Genomic DNA, 24,397 nt, shown 5'->3' on the forward strand with positions numbered 1-24,397 from the left:
TGACAACCCAGCGACCTGGGCAAAGCAAGCATGTGACCCTACTTTATCAACCAGGAAGGAGGCAGCAAGAGAGTGAGTGGTTTGCTCAATGTCACCAGCTGAACATGCACCTGGTCCAGTATCTAGCAATCCAGTGCTCGGCCCGCTGGAGGTGTCTGCTCTTCTGGAGTGAGAGGAGATCATGTGGGATTTGGCACAGGTTGGGACTGGCAGCCCATAATGAAACGTGACAGAGACAGGAATGATGACCCACCAAAGGTTTATTTTTTAAAGCACAGCTCAAGAGGGGTGTCCCTGGATGGACTAGAGGTTTGCAAGGACCCAGAGGGACAGAGGCAGGTGTGGCCCCAGAGCCGGTGACAAAAGACTGCAAATGGGTGGTGTGCCTTGATGATTTCTTATCAGGACCGTTGGCCAGGGCTGGCTCTGGTTCTCAGAGAAAACAAAGGGCTTGAAATGAGGCCAGACCCCTCCTTTCAGCTGCCTAAGGACAGGAGGGGGCAGCGGTGAGAGAACCAACGCAGACTCAGGGACTGGGCTTTGAGAGTTGGCTTGGAGGAGAGAGCAACTGGGGGCTGCAAGGCCAGTCACATTGGAGAAACTCCAGCCCATCTTGTGTTGATTGATCCTGGAAATGTGCAGTCTCACGGTCCTGCAGGAGAGATGGGAGAGGATTGGGGAGGATGGCAGGTGACAGGGAGTGGAATGGAGCTGAAGTTTCCTGGGCTGAGTCAGCTGTGGAAACCTAGGATGCTCTCATGTGAACATGTGGGGCTGACACAGAACCAACCCTCCTTGGTCCTGCTGATGAGTCCCTGACCCCAACCTGGGCTCATCATGAGCCCTCATCATGATGAGCCCAGAGATGGTCACGTGATCCACGTCCTTACCTGGATTAGCTCTTGTTGGGAGGGAGGCATTCCTCTCGTTGCTTCTGATGCTATGTTGAACCCTATAGGTTCCAAATCTCAACTTCTTCCCAATAGGGTGTGAGCCTGCCAGAAAGATGGAAACAGAAATGGATAATAGATTCACCAATGCCCTTAGAGCACCTGGATCCAGCTGAGCCTGAAGCCATTGGCTGGTCATTTGAGCTGATGAGTTTCCCATTCACTTGACTTGCCCATCTCTGGCCATTGAAAGTGTTTTGACTAAAGGAGTTGCCCATTCACTCAGTCTCCCTCTCAGCCAGCAACTGGCTTTCTTTGGGGCGGGGGACAGCTGTCCGCATGCTGGGCTGCAATCCCCTCCTTTGGGGGTTGAGAAGCTCAGGAGCCTGCAGCTGGGCTGGGTCTCACCAACCTTGGGGTTTTCCTGAGGTGCCTTGGTGATGCATTTTCCGATGATCCAGAAACTTAATCCAATTTTGTACCCACTTGGCCTCTGGGTCCCCACACACCTTCTTATCTCGGCGAGGGAAGTAGAATCTGTGCAAGCGGGAGTGGAGTGCAAGGTTAATGTGTAAATGGGAAGCAAAGCCATGTGTGAGCTCCCACCTGCCCCAGCCCCCTTGTCCCACTCACATCACAGCCTGAATGTTACAGCTCCCACTCACTTCCTGGAGCCGGTAACTGTGGGCCCGCTTGAGCATATCCTTCCTAATGTGGTGATGGTGCCTCAGACAGCAGTCCTCAAAGACACCTGCAATCACACAGTCACCCCATGCTCACTTTTCTGTTCTGCATTTTTATTTTTGTTGTTAATCCTCACCTGAGGGTGTTTTTTTCCATTGATTTTTGGAGAGAGAGGGAGGAAGGAAGGAAGGGTGGGAGGAAGCAAAGAGAGAAACATCAATTTGAGAGACACATTGGTTGCTTTCCCCAATGTGCCTGCAACCCAGGTATGTGCCCTTGACTGAAAATGAGTGGCCAGGCCAATGCTCTAACCATTGAGTGGCACAGCCACGGCCAGGCTCGGTTTTCTATCTGTCTATGTGGCTGCATTTGCACTGGGTGTGCAGGCATGGCCACCGATGTAGGCACCCTCGAACATATCTCGTGACTGTCCCGGGCCCCATGGAGGCTGAGGGACAGCCCAGGTGATAAGGAAGCCATTAGGCTCACCTTTGGTCCTTGATATAGGGACAGCTGGCAGGAGCCGGAGAGGGCCTGAGACCCTGGCTAGGAAGGGCCCAGGACCTTAAAATGAATGGGAGACCCAGGCCATTTCTACTCCTGCTCTGGGGCAGAGGGCAAGTAGGGCAGGTGCAGTACCCTGAGGAGGGGTCAGAGGCCACCACTCCCATCTGGGTCCCTCCTCCTAAAATGAGTGGGCTGGCCCGCTGTTCCTGACAGCCTGGTTCCTGCTCCAGACTGGCCTTTCCCCACCTAGGTCTACCTCAGGTACTTCCTTTCTGTCGGAGGAGGTCTCTGTTCACTTTTCCTTCAGATGAACAAAAGCATATAGAGGTCCCACGCAGGGCTAGATGTCTGGATAAACAGAGGGGAACTGGACCCGGTGTTGTGATCGGGGATGTCCTGTCCCAGCAAGGAGACCAGGAAGTTGATCTATGCAGGGAGGGGGAAATTCAGGAGCGGAGGCACTCAGAGGAGGAGGTGCGGGTGCCAGGGGGTGTGGAAGCAAAGGATGAATTAATGCAAAAAATGGTACAGAGGCCTTCAAGCATCTGCCCCTCTATCGGCCCCTGGAGTGGCCATGACTAAGCCCTGGCAGAGTGAAGCCAGAGGGAGGAGGAGAAGGGAGGGCAAGAGTGGCCCCAGGGAGCAAGGGGCAGAGGCGTCAAATGGATCCTGGGGCACAGTGTCAGGCAAGCCGTTCCTCAGTGGGGCCACTTTGCCCCCAGGATCAAAGGGCCTGGGCTTGCCAGGCTGCTGGAATGGGCCGCTGATACCAGGGCAATGGGAACTAAGCCCAGCCCCCTCTGGGCAAAGGCTAAGATCTGCTGGGGGACAGGATCTAGTAAGGTGTGGGTGGGGCAGGCAGGTGGGGCCATGGGACCTCGACCCTGCCCTGCCAGCTGCTGGGGTTTAGTAGCCTCCTCTGGGCCCACTGGGATGGAGGACTCAGTGGCAGGGCTCCTTTCCTGAGGGTATTGCATGCCCAGAACTGGCTTTTAGTCACCAAAACCCTCACGTGCCTAATCTAGGGAGAGGAGGGAAGCTATTTCCCAATAATAACAGTAATCATTGTTGCTGCTGGCAGGCACTGGGCCAAGAGTTTTGCAGGCGTTAGTCCATTGGATCTTCATGCCCCTCTCTCTGCAGTGGGAATCGGGAGCCCAACTTTGCAGATGAGGAAACTGAGGCCCAGGAAGGCTGAGTAGTGACCCTCGGCCTGACCACAGTTAGCCTGGGTTGGGGGAAGCTGGGAGGGGGACCCTTTCTGCTAGTCTCTGGGGCTCTACAAGGTGAAGCCACTGCAGTGTGTCCCTGGTGATAAGGGGCTAGGCCACTGCTGGGAGCCACCCTCTGCTTCCCTCTGCTTCCCACACCCCCTGGCTGACTGAGTCCCTGCAGGGAAGACTTGGGTCATGGGCTTTGGTGGAGGCACCACCGGGATTCTGCAGCCCCAAGAGCTGCACAGATGCCAGGAGTGTCTGCGTGCCCGGGGACAGGGGAGCTGTCAGTCAGAGAATCTGAGGGTGGAAATGAGCTCAGGCTTTTGGAGGAGGGATAGGCAAATGGGAAGGGGAGACAGAAGGATGGATGGGTAGGGGAAATCTGAGGGGAGGAGAGTAGGTATGGCCCCTGACAGTACCTTGAGCTTGGACAGCCGGGGTCCAGGTGTCTATGAAGCAGGTCACCAGGCAGGCCAGGAGCCACAGGTTCATGGTGCAGATTTGTTTTCTTCCTTCTGATCCTTGAGGAGTTACAGGGGAGGTGGGAGGAGGATAAGGAGGATCCCAAATGGACAGTAGCATGCACTGGGAACACACCCCTCCCATCTCAATGCAAAGGAGGCAGGCAGCAGAGGATGGGGCCCAGTGACTCCCAGGAGATCAGCTGCTGGTCTCAGTGCAGCGGGGGACACTCACCGACGCTTATGGGGCTCCTGCAGCCTCTTGGAGTGTGTGCTGAGCTCTCCTACCCACTAGCCAGCGGGCTTTCTCACTTTATAGATGGAGCCCCACCCTGCCACCGCCTGCCCTCCTCCACCCTCCTCACCTGTCCTCCCACTCCACCCCCCCCCCTATCTCCCTCCTGCCCCGCCCTCCTCTCTTCTCCCGTTTCTCCTTCTAGCTCCTCTCCCCAAGGTCAGGATACATGTGGAGGGAGTTGGGGGCAACTGGGAAAAGGCCCCAACTCAGGAAACAATGACTCCCTCAACGACTACTCAGATGCGGAACCGGCAGGGGTTTGGCTCCCTTGGCAATAAGAGGCTGAAGGTGCATGCAGATGGACAGCCCTGCCGGGCCACTTGAAGGCTGGCTACCCTGTGACCCCCCACGACTTCCTTCCCTATCCCAGGCCTCTCAGCCTGAAGGACCCTCCTTCTCCTCCTGTCCCCTCTCCTGTCAAACACCTGCATGGCTTCTTGTGGACAGGAGTCAGGCTGCCCAGGAGAGACTTTACCTCTGCTCCCCTCTCCCAAGCCACCTGTTCCCTTGGGGCCCTGACTTCACGTGGCTTTTCTCTCCTTCCACACAGAGGGGTGACCTAGTCACAGAAATGATCTGGTGTTCAGAACAGGCAAACCGATAGAGACAGAAAGTAAAATGAGTGGTTGCCATGGGCTGGAGAGGGGGAGACTGAGTGACTGCAAAAGGGTTATTGGTGGTGTGTTTTTTGTTTGTTCTGAAATTAGATAGTGGTGAGCATCCCGCGAAGCTGAGAATTCGGTAAACACTACAGAATGGCCCACTTGCAATGGGTGCAATATACATATGTGAATTTTATGGAATAGTCTTGAAAACAATCTCAATAAAACTATTAACTACAACAAAACAAACACACGTCCTGGTTTGGGAAGAAAAGTCAGGAGCCCCACGCAGCCACACCACCAGGAATAAACGCCACACGAGCAGGCGTCTCTTCTTTCCCTGGGTCCTATGCCCAGCTGAAATAGGGGTGCGGGTGGGGGAGGGAAGATGGGGTGCAGGTGGGGGAAAGGGAGCTCTTCAGATCACTCACAACTGATTGCTTTTAACTTTTTTTTTTTCCAAATATATTTTATTCATTTTTTACAGAGAGTCAGAGAGAGGGATAGAGAGTTAGAAACATGGATGGGAGAGAAACATTGATCAGCTGCTTCCTGCACACCCCCGGACTGGGGATGTGCCCGCAACCCAGGTACATGCCCTTGACCGGAATCAAACCTGGGGCCCTTCAGTCCGCAGGCCGACGCTCTATCCACTGAGCCAAACCAGCCAGGGCTGCTTTTAACTTTTTTTAAAAAAAAAAATGTTTTTATTGATTTTAGAGAAGGAGAGAGAAATAGAAACAGCACGGGGAAACATCATCAACATGAGAGAGAAACATGAATTGGCTACATCCTGCATTGCCCCCTGCCAGGGATGGAACCCGCAGTCAGGGCATGTGTCCTGTCAGGGAATCAAACCGGTGGCCTCTTGGTGCATGAGTGGATGCTCAACCACGGAGCCACACAGGCCCGGCTGCTCGCAACTTTTCGTTCCCGGCATTCTTAGCTGTAGACAACTCGGTGTTGGTAACAGCCTGCACGCACCCCTTTTTCATTTCTCCTGCTCCACCTGGCCCCTGCACTAGCTGAGTGGAAGCCGGCTGGTGGGGGCTTGGCGTGGGGCGGGGCTTACACCTGAGGGCGGAGCCTCCTGCCCCGCCCCGCCCCGCCGCGCCGCCGTGGTCCCCCGGGGGGGGGGGGTGATGGGGGCTGGGCCCCCGGGGGGGGCGGGTGATGGGGGCTGGGCCCCGCCGCGGCTCCGCGTGGCTGCGGGCGTGGGGACGCGGCGTGGCGACCCCGGGCCAGCCTCGGGCCCGCTGCCCCTCCTTCCCCGCCCGTGGGCCGCGGCCAAGACGTGTAGGTTATCCAGACTCAGCCCGGGTCCCGGGCGAGCGAGTCCCCCCTCCCGCCCACCGTTCGCTCCAGCGCCGCCGGAGCAGGAGGGCGGGGAAGCCGAGGACCCAGAGCGCCTGTCAGACCGGGCTGTGCGCGTTCTTGGACTTGGCTCCGGACCCAGGTGTCTGGGCAGGAGACAAGATGTTCCGAAGCCCTGAGTGAAAACCCCCAGTTCCAAGGACCACAGCTACGGTCTGTGAGGAGGACCGCATATTCAGGTCAAGGCTGCACCAGGAGAGGAGAGGCCTCTTCCGTTTGTACAGCTGCCTCCGTCTTTCTCATCACGTGTGAAATGAGTGCAGCTGTGGCGACAGAAGCATCCTCCTGCCTCCGGGTCACCAGTTCTGTCACCAGTCCTGACAATGGAAGCCTGGAGCTGAGCCAAACTCCGGGGCTGATTACACCCCAGGGCCTGCAGGGCAGCTGCTGCAGTTCAGTTCAGGGAGGTGGGCAGGGCCCCTGTGAAAAGCCCTAGCGGGTACACGCAGGTGGCCACTGTGGAGCTGGTGGGCAGTGGGTCTGTGAGGGGAAATACCAACGGCTCCCTTTGGAGTGGACTCCTCTGCAGGCTATTTCTTACTTCTCTGCTTGAGGGTCTTCCCAGGTGCTCAGCGTTGGCCCACTTTATAGAGGAGGTGATGGAGGGTCAAGGAGGCCTGGCATTTGCCTCTTTTGGGCCAGGAAAATTAACTTTTCTTAAAACTGTGAAGGAACGGGGGACAATCCCTTCCCTAACGGCAGAGGGCCATTGAGCAGAGGCCTAAGGGTCATCAGGACAGATACTGGAGAAGTACCACCAGCTGAAGGGGGAGTCCTTCTGCAGTTGCTTTTGCATATTAAACCCCCCTCATCCCCAGGAGCTACCTACAGTTTTCCTGAACCTCTGGTGCCTCAAGGTCCCACCAGTTCAGGTGGCCACCGAGAGAAGCAGCTAGGGACCCTTCTACTCCCCATAATGCAGCTCCTGTCTGCTGGGCCTGGACTTCTGTCATGCCCTGTTGCCTCTTGCTCTGGCCCAGATCCACAGTGGTTGCCAAGCAACTAGAGGAAGGTTGGGAGGAGGGAGAGGAAGGTGTCTTGCCAACCTCTGACCGGTCTTTCAGGGACTTGGTTTATGGGTTGTGTCAGTGTGTGCCCAATATGGTTGGCCCTGGTCCCTTCTCCTAGTGCAGCTTGGAGGGGCTTCCACCCTCAGGCTAACCAGCCACTTTGTGTTCCAGAAGGCAGCGCACTGATGGCCAGGGTGCGGGCATTGGTCTCGGCCTTGGCCTCACTTCTTATGCTTCTCCTGCTCTTACTGATTTGTGGGGGCCAGGTGAGGCTGGGGCTGGGGCAGGGGAGACTTCAAAAGGGAGACTGGTGGGCCCTGAGGAGCGGGTCCTATCCTATCCTTAGAAACTGCTAAGCTCCATTCACCCCTTCCACACAGTTCTTCTGGATACCTCTGACATACCAGCGTGGGGTGACAGCAGTAAGGAAGCAGGTATGTCCCTAACATGAAAGTTGGCAAAGATGTCACTGATCCTCACTGGACACCTGTGTTGGGGCCACTTGCTATCTCATTCATTCTTCACTTAGCAAGCAGCACTTTCTATAAGCCAGGCACTGAGCTGGGTGCTGGGTCAAGCAGTGAAAAAGACAGATGGTGTAGAGCAGACAATATAAGCAGCAAAACAACAAAGCAAGAGCCCCAGCTAGTTTGGCTCAGTGGATAGAGCATTGGCCTGGAGAATGAAGGGTCCCGGGTTCAAACCCTGTAAAGGGCACATGCCCAAGCTGTGGGCTCAATCACTAGTAGGGGACATGCAGGTCAATAATTCTCTCTCATCGTTGATGTTTCTCTCTCTCTCCCTCTCCTTTCCTCTGAAATCAATAAAAATATGTTTTAAAAAAAAATGAAGCAAGATGCTGTGAGGTTAGAATTACTGCCTCTAATCCTCAGTAATAGGGAGATGCTAGGGATGAGCTGCTCTTTTTTCTTTACTTTTCTTTTCTTTCCAGGCGTAATTGGAAGCTGGCTGCAGATTGAGAGACTGGGCCAGCTTTTATTTTGTGTAATTGGCAGGGAGCGGAGGAAAGGAAAGGAGAAGAAAAACAGACCCACTTTAGACCTGCTAGGAGTGGGGAAACTATAGAAATTCAAAGAGAAACACCCTAGGGCCAAGGGCAGGATCCTGGATCTGGAGCCCAACAAGCCGTGGCCATGGGGCACGGAATCACAGCCAGGATGCACATTTTATGTTGGAAGGAGATGCCCCCTCCGGTCCCACCGAGCGCTTTTCTTTAAAGAGAGTGGATTGAAGTAACAATAACCCTAGAGGATTACTATTTATCCCCATGTTACAGGGAAAAAAATAATCAACTGAGCCCAGCGAGGTGAAGTTACCTGACCAAGTAAGTGGGGCCCAGATTCCAAGCTTAGGTCTGACTGCTTCATTCCACATATACATACTATTGAGTGCTGTATTAAACATGCCTTTAAAAAATTTTAATAATGTAGCGCTGGCCAATATAGCTCAAGTTGGTCCGGCGTTGTCTCTGCACTTAAAGGTTGCCGATTTGATTCCAGGTCAGAGCACATGGCTGAGTTGCAGGCTTCATCCTCTATGGAGGGTGTGCAGGAGGCAGCTGATCAATATTTCATTCTGGTATCGATGTTTCTCTCTCCCCCCTTGCCCACCTCCCTCCTGCTTCCTCTCTCCCTAAAACTCAATTTTTTAAAATCTTTAAAATTTTTTTAATAATTATTTTGTTTAACCCTATCTATCATGTTGAAATGATAATACAGGTGTGGGTAAAAATAGGCTACAGTTGTGAGTACACAACAGTTTTTCTTGTATTTATTTATTTATTTATTTATTTATTTATTATCAACCTACTTTTGCCCACTCCTGTATTATTTCAACATGTAGCCAAATAAAAATGACTGAGATATTTTCCTTAGTAAAGTCTTCAAAACGTGGTTTGTGGTCCACCTGCAACTCATTTCAAGTGCCAAATAGCCACATGTGGCTGCTGTTCACCTTACTGGACAGTGCAGTTCTAGCCACAGATAATGGTCAGCTCATAATTTTTTGTTGTTTCTTTTTTATATTTTTATTAGAACTGTTTTTTAAAATATGGTTTTATTAATTTTAGAGAGAGGAAGATGGAGGGAGACCCTTTGATATGAGAGAGAAACATCAATAGACTGCCTCCTGTACGCACCATGAGCCCACAACCTGGGCATGTGCCCCAACCAGGAATCAACTGGTGACCCTTTCAGCATGAGAGATAATGCTCAACCAATTGAACCATACCTGCCACTGAAAGTGTTTTTTATTATTTTTTAAAATATATTTTTTATTGATTTCATAAAAGGAGAGGGAAAGAGATAGAAACATGATGACGGGGAATTATTGATCGGCTGCCTCCTGCATGCCCCCTACCAGGGATCAAGCCTGTAGCCCAGGAATGAGTCTTGACGTAGAATTGAACTAGTGACTTTTTGGTGCATGGGACGACACTCAAACAACTGAGCCACATTGGCCAGAGAAGCAAAATGTCTTTTTAAGGGCAAGCATCTCCTGATAGGTTGACTTCACCAAACTTGCATCATAATAAAACCTATATTTTAAAACAGATGCCAAGTGACGTGCAGAGAGCCAGACACACAGGCAGACAACAGATGCACCGCTTCCCAATGGGGCTTGAAACCAGTGTGTGTGTGTGTGTGTGTGTGTGTGTGTGTGCGCGCGCGGGGGGGGGGGGGGGGAGACACACGACACAATATTCATAGGATGTTGCAAGACTGCATGGTCAGTGTCCTAGAGGAATGTCTATACGTACATAGGCTGTGGGGTACAAAGGGCCCCTCCCCAGGTCTCTGAAAGAAACAATCACTGAAGACCTGGAAGACATGCAGGTATCAGTGAGAGGCCAGCTCAGCTCAGGGTGACCAAGGGACCTGCAGGATGGCTGAGGTGGGATACTGAAAGATGGAGGGGGGACAGGTTACCCAGGGCTTCACATGGGAACTAAGAAGGGTGACCTTTATCGAGGGCACTGGGGAGCTGCTGAAGGATTTAGCCAATGGATAAGGTCTATGCTATGGCTCTGCCAAGGTCATGTGGAAGATGCACTGGAGGGCCATCAGCTCAGGCAAAAAAAAAAGATTCAAAAATCAACAGACTCTCTTCCCTGGAGAGCTATGGGGGATGGGGAAGTCGCCTTCCCAGTTCTTTTCCAGCCCTATACCAGCGAGAAATAATTCAGAAAATGTTTACTGAGTCTATTATATGCCATGTTGGGTAGTCATTTTTATTTTTCTAACAAAGGGGTTATAGTAGCAACTGATGAATACTGAGAAGACAGAAATCAGGACCTAGAAGAGAGAGAGAAAAAAATAACTAAGATTAGAAATCAAAGTGGGAACATAACTACCGTCCTTATAGAAATAAATAAAAAGGATTCAGTAATCAAAAAGCATGGTACCTGCATAAAGACAAACATATAGACCAATGGAACAGACTAGAAAACCCAGAAATAAACCCACCCCTTTACAGTCCGTTAATATTTGACAAAGGAGGCAAAAACATGCAAAGACAGTCTCTTCAATAAATGGTGTGGGGAAAACTGGACAGATACATACCAAAAAAATGAAACTAGACCACCGTCTTACACTGCACACAAGAAGAAACTCATAAAAATCCTAGAAGAAAACATAGGCAGTAAAATCTCGGACATTTCTTGTAGCAGTATTTTCTGATTTATCTCCTCAGACCAGAGAAACAATTAAAAATTAAAAAATGGGACTCAACAAACTAAAGAGTTTTTGTACAGCAAAGGAAATCATCAATGAAATCAAAAGACAATTCACTGAATGATACCTCTGATAAGGGGTTAATATCCAAAATTCATAAAGATACAAAACACAACACAAAAAAGCCTCAAACAATCCAATTAAAAAATGGGCAAAGGACATGAATAGACACTTCTCCAAAGAGGACATACAGATGGTCAATAGACATATGAAAAGATCCTCACTAATCAACAGATAAATGCAAATCAAAACCACAATAGATATCACCTCATACCTCTCAGAATGGTTATCATCAATAAACCAGCAAATAAGTGTTGGTGAGGATGTGAAGAAAAGTGAACTCTTTGCAATGTTGGTGGGAATGCAAGCTGGTGCAACCACCGTGGGAAGCAGTATGGAGTTACCTCAAAAAATTAACATGGAACTGACTTATGACTCAGCGATTTCACCTGAGAATTTATCCAAATAAACCTGAAACACTAATTCAAAAAAATATATATGTATCCCTATGTTCACTGCAGTGATATTTGCAACAGCCAAGATTTGGAAGCAGCCCAAGTGTCCATCAGGAGATGAGTCAATACAAAAGCTGTGGTACATTTATACAATGGAATACCATTCTTCTGTAAAAAGGAAGAAAATTTTACCCTTTGCAACAAGTGGATGGACCTGGAGAACATTATGCTAAGTGAAATAAGGCAGTCAAAGAAAAACAAGTACCCGATGATTTCACTCATATATGGAATTTATTGAACAAACTGAACTACCAAGCGAAATAGAGACAGACTCAGAGAACAGGCAGACAGCGCTAGTGGTGGTGGGCTTGTTGGAGGCGGAGGAGACTGAGTAAAAAAGAAAAAAAAAAAGATAGCATTCAAGGTCATGGACAACAGTGTGGTGAATGGAAGGGAGGAGATGGAAGAGGGTATAGCTGGGATAAATGATGATGAAAAAATAAAATAAAGTTAAACACAAAAAATAAAAAACCAATAATAAAGTACATAATAATAAATGTTAACTAAGGATATGTAAAACTTATAGGCTAAAAACTATAAAACACTGCTGAAAAGAATTTTTAAAAAAAGCTAAATAAATGGAAAGACAATCCATGTTCATAGATTGGAAGACTTAACATTGGTGAGGCGGCTATACTGCCCTGGCTGCTGTGCCTCGGTTGGATGAGCACTGTCCCATGCACCAGTTTGATTCTAGGTCAGGATACATACCCAGATTGTGTGTTTGAGGCACCCAATCCATGTTTCTTCTCTCTCTCTCTCTTTCTCTCTCTCTCTCTCCACACACACACACACACACACACACACCGTCCTCCCTCCCACTTGCTCTCTCTCAAATCAATAAAAACACATTTTTTAAAAGATGGTAATACTCCCCAAAGTGATCTATAGATTGATTCAATGAAATCCTTATCAGAATACCAATTACCTTTTATGCAGAAACGGAAAAGCAGATCCTAAAATTCATATGGACTTATAGGGGACCCTTAATAACCAATCAAACAGGAGCCCAGGCTAAGAGTGGGACCAGCCCTTTTCCTCCTGCAGGGCCACTGTGAAGGCCTGCCCCGCCGGGCAGGACTTTTGTCAGAAACAGCAGCTCCCTCTGGCTGCCACAATTGGACATGTCCTCCCTCAAAGCAGGCCCAGCCAGGCACTGCCCCCCACTCACTCAGCCTGAGTCCTGATGCCTCCACCTTACCAGATTCTTCTTCACAGGATTATCAAGGTCAAATGGAAGGGTATTAAACTCTTTAGGAAATTCTGTGCAGAATCTTTCATACCCCGCAACAGAAAACAAATGAAAATATAGCTGACCTTTGAATAACATAGGGGTTAGGGCAGAAACTCCCCTTCCCCGCTGATGCAGTAAAAAAACTGCATACAGCCCTGGCCGGTGTTGCTTGGTGATTAGAGCATCAGCTCTCGCATCAAAAGATCATAGGTTTGATTCCCAGTCAAGGGCACATACCTGGGGTGCAGGTTTGATCTCCTTTTATCCCCATATGCAAGAGGTAAACAATTGATGTGTCTCTCCCACATCGCTGTCTCTCTCTCCTCCCTTCTTCCCTTCCTCTCTCCCTAAACAATATCCTCATGTGAAGATTAACAACAAAAATCTGCGTCTGATTTTTAACTCCACCAAAATTTAACTGCAGTGACCCCTCAGTATCCACAGAGGACTTGTTCCAGGACACCCCCCGGATACCTAAATCTTCCAATGCTTAAGTCCCTTATATAAAACGGCCTAGAACAATGTATACAGTTGGCTCTCCGCATCCATGGATTCCCCACTGTGGATCAAAAATACCGTTTTTTGATGGGCAGTTGGTTGAATCAGTGGATGTGACCTAGGGATACGGAGGACTGATTGTATATTTATTGGGAGAAAACAACCTAAGTGGACCCACACAGTTCAAACCAGTTGTTTGAGGGTCAACTCTAAATAGAGCTGTGTGGTTCAAACAGGACCTGGGGACCTCAGAGCACTCCCATCTCATCATCCCCATCCACTCCAGATATGTGGAAACACTTGGGCCTCTGGAAATACTTTGAAAACTGTCTGTTTAGAGGGAAAAGTAAAACCACAGAACTTGGATTTTCTATTTTCTTCTTGAATCAGTTTTGGTAGTTTGTTTCTATGAGTTTGTTAACTTCATACAGGTTATCTAACTTATTGGCATACAATTGTTCATAGTTACTCTTATAAACCTTTGTATTTCTGTCAAGTATTTGTTTTTTCTTTCTTAGTCTAGGTCAGTGGTCGGCAAACTGCGGCTCCAGAGCCGCGGTTTGCCACTCTGTTGACTAATGAGTTTGCCAACCACTGGTCTAGGTAAAGCTGTCGATTTTATTAATTTTTTCAAAAAGCCAACTGTTGGTTTTGTTGATGCTCTGTATTATTTTTCTATTCTCTATTCTACTTATTTCCACTAAAATCTTTATTATTTCCTCCTTTGTGCTAGCTTTAGGTTTAGCCTACTCTTCTTTGTCCAGTTCCTTAAGGTATAAAGTTAGGTTATCTATTTGAGATCTTTCTTCTTTTTTAATGTAGGCATTTACAACTATAAACTTCTCTCTGAAAACTACTTTCACTGCATCTCATAGATTTTGGTATGGTGTGTTTTTGTTTTCATTCATCTCAAAGTATTTTGAAATTTCCTTTTTTATTTCTTCCTTGACCCATCCATCTAGTGTGCTGTTTTCCAGTTTTCTCTCTGTGATTGATTTCTAGCTTCATTCCATTTTGTTCAGAGAAGATATGTGATTTCAATATTTTGAAATCTATTAAGACTTGTTCTGTGATTTAGCATTTGGTCTATACTGTATTATATGCATTTGAGAAAATGTGTATTCTACTGTTATTGGGTGTAATTTTTTTAATTTCAGTTAAGTTACAGAAATATTGAAAGTGGAATACTGAAGTTTCCAACTATATTGCAGAATTGTCTATTTCTCCCTTAAATTATGCCAGTGTTTTATTCACATCTTTAGGACTCTGTAGTTTAATACGTATGTTTACAATTAATATATCCTCTAAATCAGTGGTCGGCAAACTCATTACTCAACAGAGCTAAATAACAACAGTACAACGATCGAAATTTCTTATGAGACCCAAATTTTTTACACTTAAGCTTCTTCTAACTCCACTTCTTCAAAACAGACTCGCCCAGGCCGTGATATTTTGTAGAAGAGCCACACTCAAGGGGCCAAAGAGCCACATGTGGCTCGAGAGCCACAATTTGCCGACCACAGCTCTAGATAGATCGACCCTTTTATCCTTCATTGTTTAACAACTTTTAACTTTAAATCTTTTTTTTTTGTCTGATATTAATATAGCTATTCCAGCTCTTTTTTATTGGTTACTATTTGCATAGAATATCTTTTCCTGCCAGGGGAGCGGAACAGGGGATGGATAGAGGTAGGCAAAGGTGGTGGTGTGGGGCGGGGGGAATGGAGGACATCTGTAATAGTGTCAATAATAAAAAATAAAAAAGAAGGTATTCTTTTCCCTTACTTTTGTTTTCAAACTTTTTGGATCTAAAATGAGTGCCTTTTAGACCTGGAGAGTATCATGCTAAGTGAAATAAGTCAATCAGAGAAAGATAAGTATCACATGATCTCACTCATATATGAAAATTAAGTAATAAAATAAACTGATGAACTGAGTAGATCCAGAGACTTGGAAGCATGAAACAGAGTGCGGAATCTCAGAGGGAAGGCAGGAGAGGATGGGTGAGTGGAAGGTAATCAACCGAAGACCTTGTATGTATATATGCATAGCCCAGGGACACAGACAACAGGGTGCTGAAGGCCTGGGGTTGGGGTTAGGGGTGAACTGGAGGGGGTTTAATGGGGGAAAAAGGGGAACATATGTAATACTTTCAACAATAAAGAATTGTAGCCCTAACCAGTTTGGATCAGTGGATAGAGTGTCAGCTGCAGACTAAAAGGTCCCAGGTTCGATTCCAGTTAAGGGCATGTACCTTGGTTGCGGGCACATCCCCAGTAAGAGGTGTGTAGGAGGCAGCTGATCAATGTCTCTCTCTCATCGATGTTTCTAACTCTCTATCCCTCTCTCTTCCTCTCTGTAAAAAAAAAAATAAAAAAAATCAATAAAATATATTTTTAAAAACACAATAAAGAATTATTAATAAATAAAATTAATCCATTTTAGACAGCATATAGTTGTCACATTTTTTACCCAATCTGTCAGTATCCACTTTAAACTGATTTGGAGAGTTAATTCTTTTACATTTAAAGTAATTATGATAAGGAAAAAATTCTTACTACTTGTTTTAAAGCACGTGTCAAACACAAGGCCCGCGGGCCAAATCTGTCCCGCCAGGCCTTGCAATGTGGCCCGTACCGCGCTGTCATCACTGCACTCCGCTGCGTTTCCATCACAATGACAGTTTATGACTGTTCAGTAAACCATTCGGCCCGCAATTTAGGCTGGATTTTAGATTTTGGCCCCTTCTCTGATTGAGTTCGACACCCCTATAAAAAGGAACATCTTATACCTTTATTGTTCCTCAATTTGTCCATTACCACCTTCGTGTTTGTTTGTTTTTAAAATGTTATTATTGATTTTAGAGAGAGGAAGAGAGAAGGAAAAAGAGAAACATCGACGAGAGAGAAACATCTATGGGCTGCCTCTTGCACATCCCCTACTAGGGATTGAGCTCCAAATCCGGGCAGATGCCCTGACTGGGAATTGAACCAGCAACCTCTTGGTTCATGGGTTGATGTTCAACTGCTGAGCCACACTGGCTGGGCTGTTGATTTTTTAGTGTACCATTTGATCCCCTTATTATTTCCTTTTCTGTATGTTTTTAGTTATTTTCTTATTGGTTACCTGGGGATTACAGTTATCTTCAATTTGTAAGATCTAGTTTGAATTAATACCTACTTAACTTCAGTAGTATATAAATTCTGCTCATATACAGTTTCATTCCTTCTCTTTTGAGTTATTAACACAAATTACATCTTTATATGTTGTATTCCCATTAAAATAGCTTTATAATTATTATTCCATACCTTGTCTTTTAAATCATATAGGGGAAAAAGGAGTTACTAACCAACAATACAGTAATACTGTCTTTTTAAATATATATATATTTTATTGATTTTTTACAGAGAGGAAGGGAGAAGGACAGAGAGCCAGAAACATCGATGAGAGAAACACCAGTCAGCTGCTCCCTGCACACCTCCCACTAGGGATGCACCCGCAACCAAGGTACATGTCCCCGATGGGAATTGAACCCAGGATCTGAGCCAAACCGGTCAGGGCAATACTGACTTTTATACTTACTTATATAGTTACCTTTACCAATGTTCTTTATTTCTTCATATGGCTTTGAGTTGCTATCTAGTATCATTTCATTTCTCCTAAAAGAAGAAAGACACCTTTTAGCATTTCTTGTAGGGCAGGTCTACTAGCCATAAACTCTCTTAAGGTTTATTTATCTGGGAATATCTAGGCTTCATTTTTGCACATCTGTTTTACCAAATACAGAACTCCTGGTTGACTTTTTTTCTTTCAGCATTTTAAATATCATTCACTACTTGCTGGCCTCCACGATATCTGATAAAAAAAATTGGCTGTTAATCTTTTTGGAAATCTCTTATATGTGATGAGTTACTTCTCTCTTGCTGCTTTTAAGATTCTCTTTACCTTATAATCTGACTATAATGTTTCTTTGAGTTATCCTGCTTTGAGTCCGTTGAGCTTCTTGGATGTATAGACCCATGACTGTTATCTAGAAAGTTTTCAGCCTTATTTTTTTCAAATAGTCTTACTCTTTGCCTCTTATTCCTCTGGGACTCCCAATTACCTGTATGTTTTACACTTGATAGTATCCCAAAGGAGTCTCATGTTTTGCCATGTATCTTCTCAAATTGGGATATTTTTAATTGACTTTACTGCAAGGTAAGCATATTTGAAATTGGCTAGTGTGAATAAGTTTAGCAGGCTCTGGGGCACAGGAGCTGGCCCTAATTGCCTGATACCTGGCCCTGGGGTGATTAGGGTAGGGGGATACTGCCTCCTGGCGTGTGAGAGCCTAATAAAGAAGGTGGTTGGAGTGTCAGTTCTAGAGTGTGAGCTCTGGATTGGTTGTTTGAAAGCCCACTCCCAGGAGAGTCATTTGCCATCTCTAGGAATTAACTAGCCTTGTGAGGGGCCGTCAGGCCCAGATCAGCAAGGCCTCAAGATGTCAAAAACATCAAATACTGAAAATAAAAAACATGATTGAGCAGCTGAGTCAAGATGGACCAACGTCAGAGTAATGGTCATCGTCTTCGAGGTGGCAAGAAAGATGACAGGACAAGAAAAACAGACATGAAGCTCCTGCCCTGCCTGGTGGCTCAGTTGGTTGGAGCACTGTCCTCATACCAAAAAGTTGTAGATTTGATCCCTAGTTGGGGCACATATGGAAGTCAACCAATTTGATGTCCTCTCTCACATTGATATTTCTCTCTCTCCTTTCCCCTCTCTCTAAAATCAATAAGCATATCTTTCAGTGAAGATTAAAAAAATAATAACCTCCTGAACCAACTAGCAGGGTAAAAGAAGAAAACAAAGGGACCAGATGCTGCCAGCAAATTGCCACTGGTGATACCGCACATTCAGTGCTGGTTAAAATTATTTAAGTAGAATTAAACACTGTCTTCTCATGGAGGAAGAATTCATTAGAAATCAAGAACAAAGGAAGCATTTAGAAGAAAAACAAGAGGAGGAAAGAGCAAAGATAGATTATCTGAGGGGGATCCCAATGTCAGTTGGAACCTTAGAAGAAATCATTGATGACAATCACACCATACTGTCTACATCTGTGGGCTCAGAACACTACGTTAACATTCTTCCATTTGTAGACAAGGATCTGCTGAAACCGGGCTGCTCTGTCCTGTTTAACCACCAGCACCTGCCAGGACAGGGGTGCTGAGGATCACATAGACCCCTTGGTCAGTGATGCAGGTGGAAAAGGCCCTTATGGTGACATTTGGTTGGACAACCAAATCCAGGAAATTAAGAGATCTGGAGCTTCCTTTCACTCACCCTGAATATTATGAAGAGATGGGTTTAAAGCCCCCTTTGGGGGTCATTCTCCATGGTCCACCTGGCATGGGCAAAACCTGATTAGCCAAAGCAGTAGCAAACCAAATCTCTGCCACTTTCTTAAGTGTGGTTAGCTCTGGACTTATTCAGAAGTACGTGGGCAACGGGCCTAAACTCATTTCGAAATTGTTTGGAGTTGCTGAATGCACCATCCACCATGTTTACTGATGAAATTGATGCCATTGGGACAAAAAGCTATGACTAAAATTCTAGTAGTGAGAAATTCAGCGTACAGTGTTGGACTAGTTGGAACTGTTGGAGAGTTGGGTGGATTTGATTTAAGGGGAGATGTAAAAGTTTTCATGGCCATAAACCAAATAGAAACTTTTGATCCAGCACTTATCAGACCTGGGCATGTTAACAGGAAGATCCAGTTCCCCTGCCCATCTTTGCAGATGAGGGCAAAGATAAGCCTATCTTTGCCTTAACCCATTTGGCTCAATGGATAGAGTGTTTGCCTGTGGACTGAAAGGTCCCAGGTTCGATTCTGGTCAAGGGCCATATATATTGATTGTGGGCACATCACCAGTAGGAGGTGTGCAGGAGGCAGCTGATCAGTGTTTCTCTATCATCAATGTTTCTAACTCTCTATCCCTCTCCCTTCCTCTCTGTAAAAAATCAATTAAAATATATTTTTTAAATAGATCTGTACAGGCAGAATGATGCTGGCTGATGACATAACACTGGACAACTTGATCATGGCTAAAGATAACTTCTCTGGTGCTCACATCAGGCAATCTGTACAAAAGCTGGTCTGATGGCCTTGAAAGATATAGACTAAAAGTAACAAATGAAGACTTCAAAAAAATCTAAAGAAAACATTCTGTATAAAAAAACACGAAGGCATTCCTGAGGGGCTATATCTCTAGCAAACCGAAGTTGCCTTCAAGGAAACAGGTTGAGAGTGCTTTGACCCCTTGGAGGTTGGAGAATAAGGTTGGGGCCCAGAGGAAGCTACGTTACTGTTGATCTTTAGCAAAACGTCCTGTATACTATGTACCTTTCTCAGCATGCTGTGTAGAATGCCCATCATGCAGTGCTCTCTTCCCATTAAAGTGTGCTCTTTCTAAACAAAAAAATACAAAGACACAAACATGATTAATATGCTTATCAGCACTCTTCTCTCACCACCTATCTCTTTTCCCTGTCTTAACAGCCACCCCTTTTGGCAATGGATAAATGACAGCTCTCAAGTCTTCCCAACCCCAAGAAACCCAGCATCTCTGATCCCTTGTTGCCTTACTCCCCTCTTTCCCTGTCACCTCCCTCTCCTGAACTCCTGCCCTGGCTCCAGATTGAAACCTAATAGCTGCCCGTCACCCTCGGCCTCCCTAGCCATTCCTTCCCTTAGGCCTCTCCTCCACTGCTCCAGACACAGCCCCTTTGTGCCTTGTTCCCTCCACATGCACACTTTTCATCATTTGTGAGACAAGGACATTTTGTCGAGGTTTCGTTCCTGATCCCGTTCTCTGGGATCAGGCAGAGACCACACGAAACCTCCTTTGGTATTTTAGCTACCAGTGAAAGGTTTGAGATGCTTCATATATTGTGTCCATTTGACAGTGAATTTCTGCAACAAAAAACTAATTTTTTCCTTTAACGTTGGCTATAAAAATCAAAGATATCTTCTCTTGGGGGAGGGGGTGATTGCACCAGGGTGTGTTGAATGTGGGAAGCTTCAAAGTCATCTATGTGAAGCAACAATTGGGGCTTTTGGTCTTTATAAGCTAACTTTAAAAATTTGCTTCTCTTTCCAAGCCTATGAAGTCTGGTCCACTCAAGTCCGTACCCCCAACCTTTTTGTACATGGAGTCCTTCCCACCTAGTGGGAGGCAGACAGCACCACTGAGCACCACAGCTTATGCCAAGGGAGGCCAATGCCGTCCTACCACCCGGCAGCTCTCCCTGACTCGGAGTTTCAGAGGAGATGCCTGTATGAATCCCCTGCATTTGCTGTAACAAATCACCACAACTTTAGTAGCTTAAAACACCTCAAACTTATTATCTTACAGTCCGGAGGGCAGAAGTCCTATAATTGAGGCATTGGCAGTGCTATCTTCCTTCTGGAGGCTCTAAGGGGCAATCCATGTCCATGCCTTTTCCAGCTTCTGGAGGCCACCAGCATGCCTTGGCTCACAGCCTTTTCTCCATCTTCAAAGTCAGCAGTGCAACATCTTCTAACTTCTTTCTCTGACTCTTTATCCATCCTCACATCTCCTCTAACCTGAACCCTCCTGCCTCCATCTCATAAAGGCCCTGAGCCCACCTAGATAATCCAGGAAAATCTCCCCATCTACACTGCCTCAATTTAACCATACACCTGCAAGGTCCTATTCCCCAAGTTCTGGGGATCAGAACATGGACATCTTGGAGGGAGGGGGGAATGCATTATTCAGCCTGCCACAGCATCAATGGGGCCACATTACTAATATAGGACCCGTGGACCACCCTTTGGGAGAAGAAATGTGTGGGCTTGGTTCTGGAAGATGGCAGGTGGGGCTTTGGTTAGGGGGCAGAAAATGAATACCTGAATGGATGTGACCTGAAAGCTATTAAGCTCAGCCTAAGGGCCAGGGCAAGGGAGGGCCTGCTCTTTCCAGGCTCGGTTCTGCAAAGTGGGGGTTCCCCATAAGTCACTTTTGCCCCCGGGGGACACCTGGCAAAGTGTGAACACGTATGTGGCTGTCATAGCTGGGGAGGGGTGGCCAAAGGTGCTGCTAAATAACCTACAATGCACAATATTGTCCTCACCACAAAGAGTCCTCCTGCCCAAAGGTCAGTGGCATTGGGAGTGTGAAGTCCTGTTCAGTCACTTTCTGGCTCTCTCTCCAGACCCAGAGGGACTTCCCACTTCTTCATGAAGGGTTCTGCTCAGTGACCTTTAACCTTCCTGCCCCCATCCTGCCTTTCTTGGAAAAAGCTGTTTCTAGTGACCCTTGGCCTGCCTTTACGGAGGCTGATAGCTCCTGCCTCTGGAGTGTGAAGGCTGGGCCTGACTGCTCTGACTCCTGGGTCCCTGCACTGGGCCGGTGAGTGAGGCGGGTGGTGTGCTCACCTGTGAGACTGTGCCAATCACTGGGTGGGGAACTCAAATTCATTGGGCAGCAGGTGACAGGGCCCCTGACAGCAGGACGTGATTGGGTTGGGGCATTCCCTTTCAGCTCATTCCCAGTGCTCCTGTCAGTGGTGTCCCTGGAGTTAGACATGTTCTCCTTGGGCCAGAGCAGGAGTAGGGTACCCACCTCACCCACAATGGAAGGTACCCCAGCCTGGTGGCTGACCCAGTGTGTGTAGGGGGGAACAGGATAGGCTCTGCCAGGATGTGATAAATCCCAGCCAGTGTCTTACTGCTGTCGGTCCCTCCAAGGAGGTTCTGCTGCTTGACAATGTGGTTAGCAAGCTATTGACGCCTACAGGCTCCGCGCTTTGTGCTGGGGATGCAAAGATGGACAGGACCCAGCTGTCCCCTCTAGGAACTCTCTGCGATTGGGGAAAGCAGGGCTCATGCTGGTTGACTACTTAACCAAGAACCAGCCCCTGTACTGGGTGTGCCTCATCTCTCAGTGGGAGCAGAACAACTAAATTTCTGGAGGAAGGGATGGGGGTAAGGGACGGAAAGAGGGCAGCAGGGATATGGGTAGGGAAAGCCCTGATACAACAACTCAGAGGGGAGGATGAAGGTGAGCATGTGTCTAGTGGGACTTCCCTGAGGGTAAGCCCAGGAAAAACCCTGCTCCTGGGAGTGGGAGAGCTGGTCTGGGGAGATGGCCTATCCTGACTCCTACAGGCTCCTGAGCTCCTCCCTCACTGCCCCTGTGCTGGTGTAGCTGCCTGGCCAGCCTCTGTGCATTTCCATGTAGCCCTTCACTAAGTCCAAGCCCTTGGTGTATGGTACTGTCCTCCTGTGGGTCCAATGTCAGCCCTAGCTGCCAGAGAACGGGGTGTGCAAACCTCAGAATCCTGGCTCCTTGACTTGTGGAAGACCAGGCAGACGTCCTCTACCCACCCCTGCTGACACCCAGTGGGCTGTAGCGGAATAACATGTTCCCCCCATGTTATGTATGGGCTGCACTGTGTCCTCCCCAAATTTGTATGTTGAAGTCCTAAACTCCAGGATCTCAGAACATGACTGTATTTAGAAATTGGGCCTTTAAGAGGTAGTCAACTTAAAATTAGGTCATTAGGGTGGGCCCTAATCCAACGTGACCGGTGTTCTTATAAAAAGGGGAAATCAGGACACAGATACACGCAGAGGGAGGATCATGTGAGGACACAGAAAAGATGGCCATTACATGCCAAGGAAGGAGGCCACAGAAGGAACCAACCCGCCAACATCTTGATCTTGGACTTCTCACCTTCAGAAAAGAGACTAAATTTCAGTTGTCCATAAGCCACCCAGTGAATGCTTTGCTATGGCAGCCCCAGTGAATTCATACACCCAGGATACGACTGAGTAAGTCGGCAGCACATCTAGAAGTGGGAAGGTACAAAGATGAAGGCCAACCTTTCTCCACAGCTTTCATACTTTCTCTCTCCCGTGTGGACCTGAAGCCATCACTTTATCTGTACTACTGAGGCATCCCCTTGCCTCAAACTCAAGCATCTTAAGCCACTGGGCCCTGGTTTGGTGAGGGAGTGGAAATAACACCCACAGATGCCACCACAGACAAAAGACTCCCACCAGGCTGTGCCTTCCTTCTGAGTGGTCCATGTGAACCTCCCTCCCCCTCCCACAAACCCTTCCTCTCTCCCAGGCCCCCACCACCCCTTATCACAATCCTGCTTAGTCCTTTCTCCTGCCCACTGGCCCATCTCTTCGCTTTCTCTGTCCCCCCCACCCTACACACCCATCCAGCCCAAGGTGGAAGACCCTCAGAGGACAGGTACAACTCTGTGCCCTGCACTTAGCTCTTAAATCATGAGCACTTCAGCATCAAGGTTCCAGGCATGAGTTCTGAGCTCCATGGATCCTGGCCCTTGACCCCCTTCTGCTCCTCTTCCAGGAGTGAGTGACCTTGGGCCCACTTGATCCTTCTATAAACTGAGGCTCATAGGACCCAACTCATAGGCTCACCATGAAGATTAAACTGCATCTGCAGAGCTCAGCCCAGGGAGCTATTCTTACTCTTTGTGGTTGGGGACCTCCTACTGTCATTTTTAGCGCATGAACAATTCACCAAGCCAGCTTCATCGCTGGGTGTTTGGATTGTTGCCAACACAAGGGTACCTCATTAAAAACTGGAAGACATGTCTTACTTTGGATAGACCTTCCCTGGGTGGTGCAGGATCATTTTCAGTGGTATAACCACACGGTCAGACTACGAGCCCTTTCGTATGCTGGCAAGTATCTTCCACAGGGTCTTTCAGAGGAGCATGACCACCCCGCTGAGGAGAGCTGATGTTGGGGTCCTGGCAGCACTGCAATAACCTTCACCTTGACCAGCCCCTGCCCATGGCCCCACTGTTACAACTCTGCGCAGACACTGATGCTTGTTGACCCTCTTCCCCCTCCTGGGAAGTGTCTGTTTCTGATCTTTGCCCCTTTGGTTCTCATCAGTTTGGGTGAGCTTTTATAGACTGATAACACCTGACTTGTTCATCTCAGGACACTCCCGGCACATGACAAGAGTGTAGTGTGCCAGAGGCTCTGAGTGATGCTGCTGAGTGTGATTTGGGTTCTTCGGGCTGGGGGGCTGGGAGATGTGCGGGTTTGGTAATACACAGGCAGTTATGGGAGTTGCCAGGATCAGGCAGAAGCTGGGAATGGGAACACCCATCCTTGGTGCTCCTGTCCTAGCACTTGGGGGGTGAGTGAGAGGCGCCTCACAGGGAGAGCTGGCAAGTCTGTGGGCCTCTGGCCTGTGTCCCATGGGATGCTGGACCAGGTGCAAGATGGAGAATTGTCACAGCAAACTGACCACCTGCCTCCAATAAGCGTGAAGCCTCTATCTCATTTATAAACAAAAA

General features: G+C 47.6%; 1 protein-coding gene and 1 pseudogene across 1 annotated transcript; one reads left to right on the top strand and one right to left on the bottom strand.

Annotated features, from left to right (window-relative positions):
* Positions 1-220: 220 nt before the first annotated feature.
* CCL25 (C-C motif chemokine ligand 25) lies at positions 221-3,847 on the bottom strand. Its single transcript, XM_036450301.2, has 5 exons — positions 3,718-3,847; positions 1,524-1,641; positions 1,303-1,427; positions 891-995; positions 221-652 (listed from the first exon to the last, which is right to left on the bottom strand). The coding sequence occupies exons 1-5, from the start codon at positions 3,788-3,790 to the stop codon at positions 645-647; spliced, it is 429 nt and encodes a 142-aa protein (XP_036306194.1). The 5' UTR covers positions 3,791-3,847; the 3' UTR covers positions 221-644.
* Positions 3,848-17,404: 13,557 nt separating this feature from the next.
* Positions 17,405-19,367, top strand: LOC118726138 (annotated as a pseudogene).
* The last annotated feature ends 5,030 nt before the right edge of the window (positions 19,368-24,397 follow it).

The sequence above is a fragment of the Pipistrellus kuhlii genome, unplaced genomic scaffold (assembly GCF_014108245.1).
Source record: "Pipistrellus kuhlii isolate mPipKuh1 unplaced genomic scaffold, mPipKuh1.p scaffold_m20_p_21, whole genome shotgun sequence".
NCBI lineage: Eukaryota > Metazoa > Chordata > Mammalia > Chiroptera > Vespertilionidae > Pipistrellus > Pipistrellus kuhlii.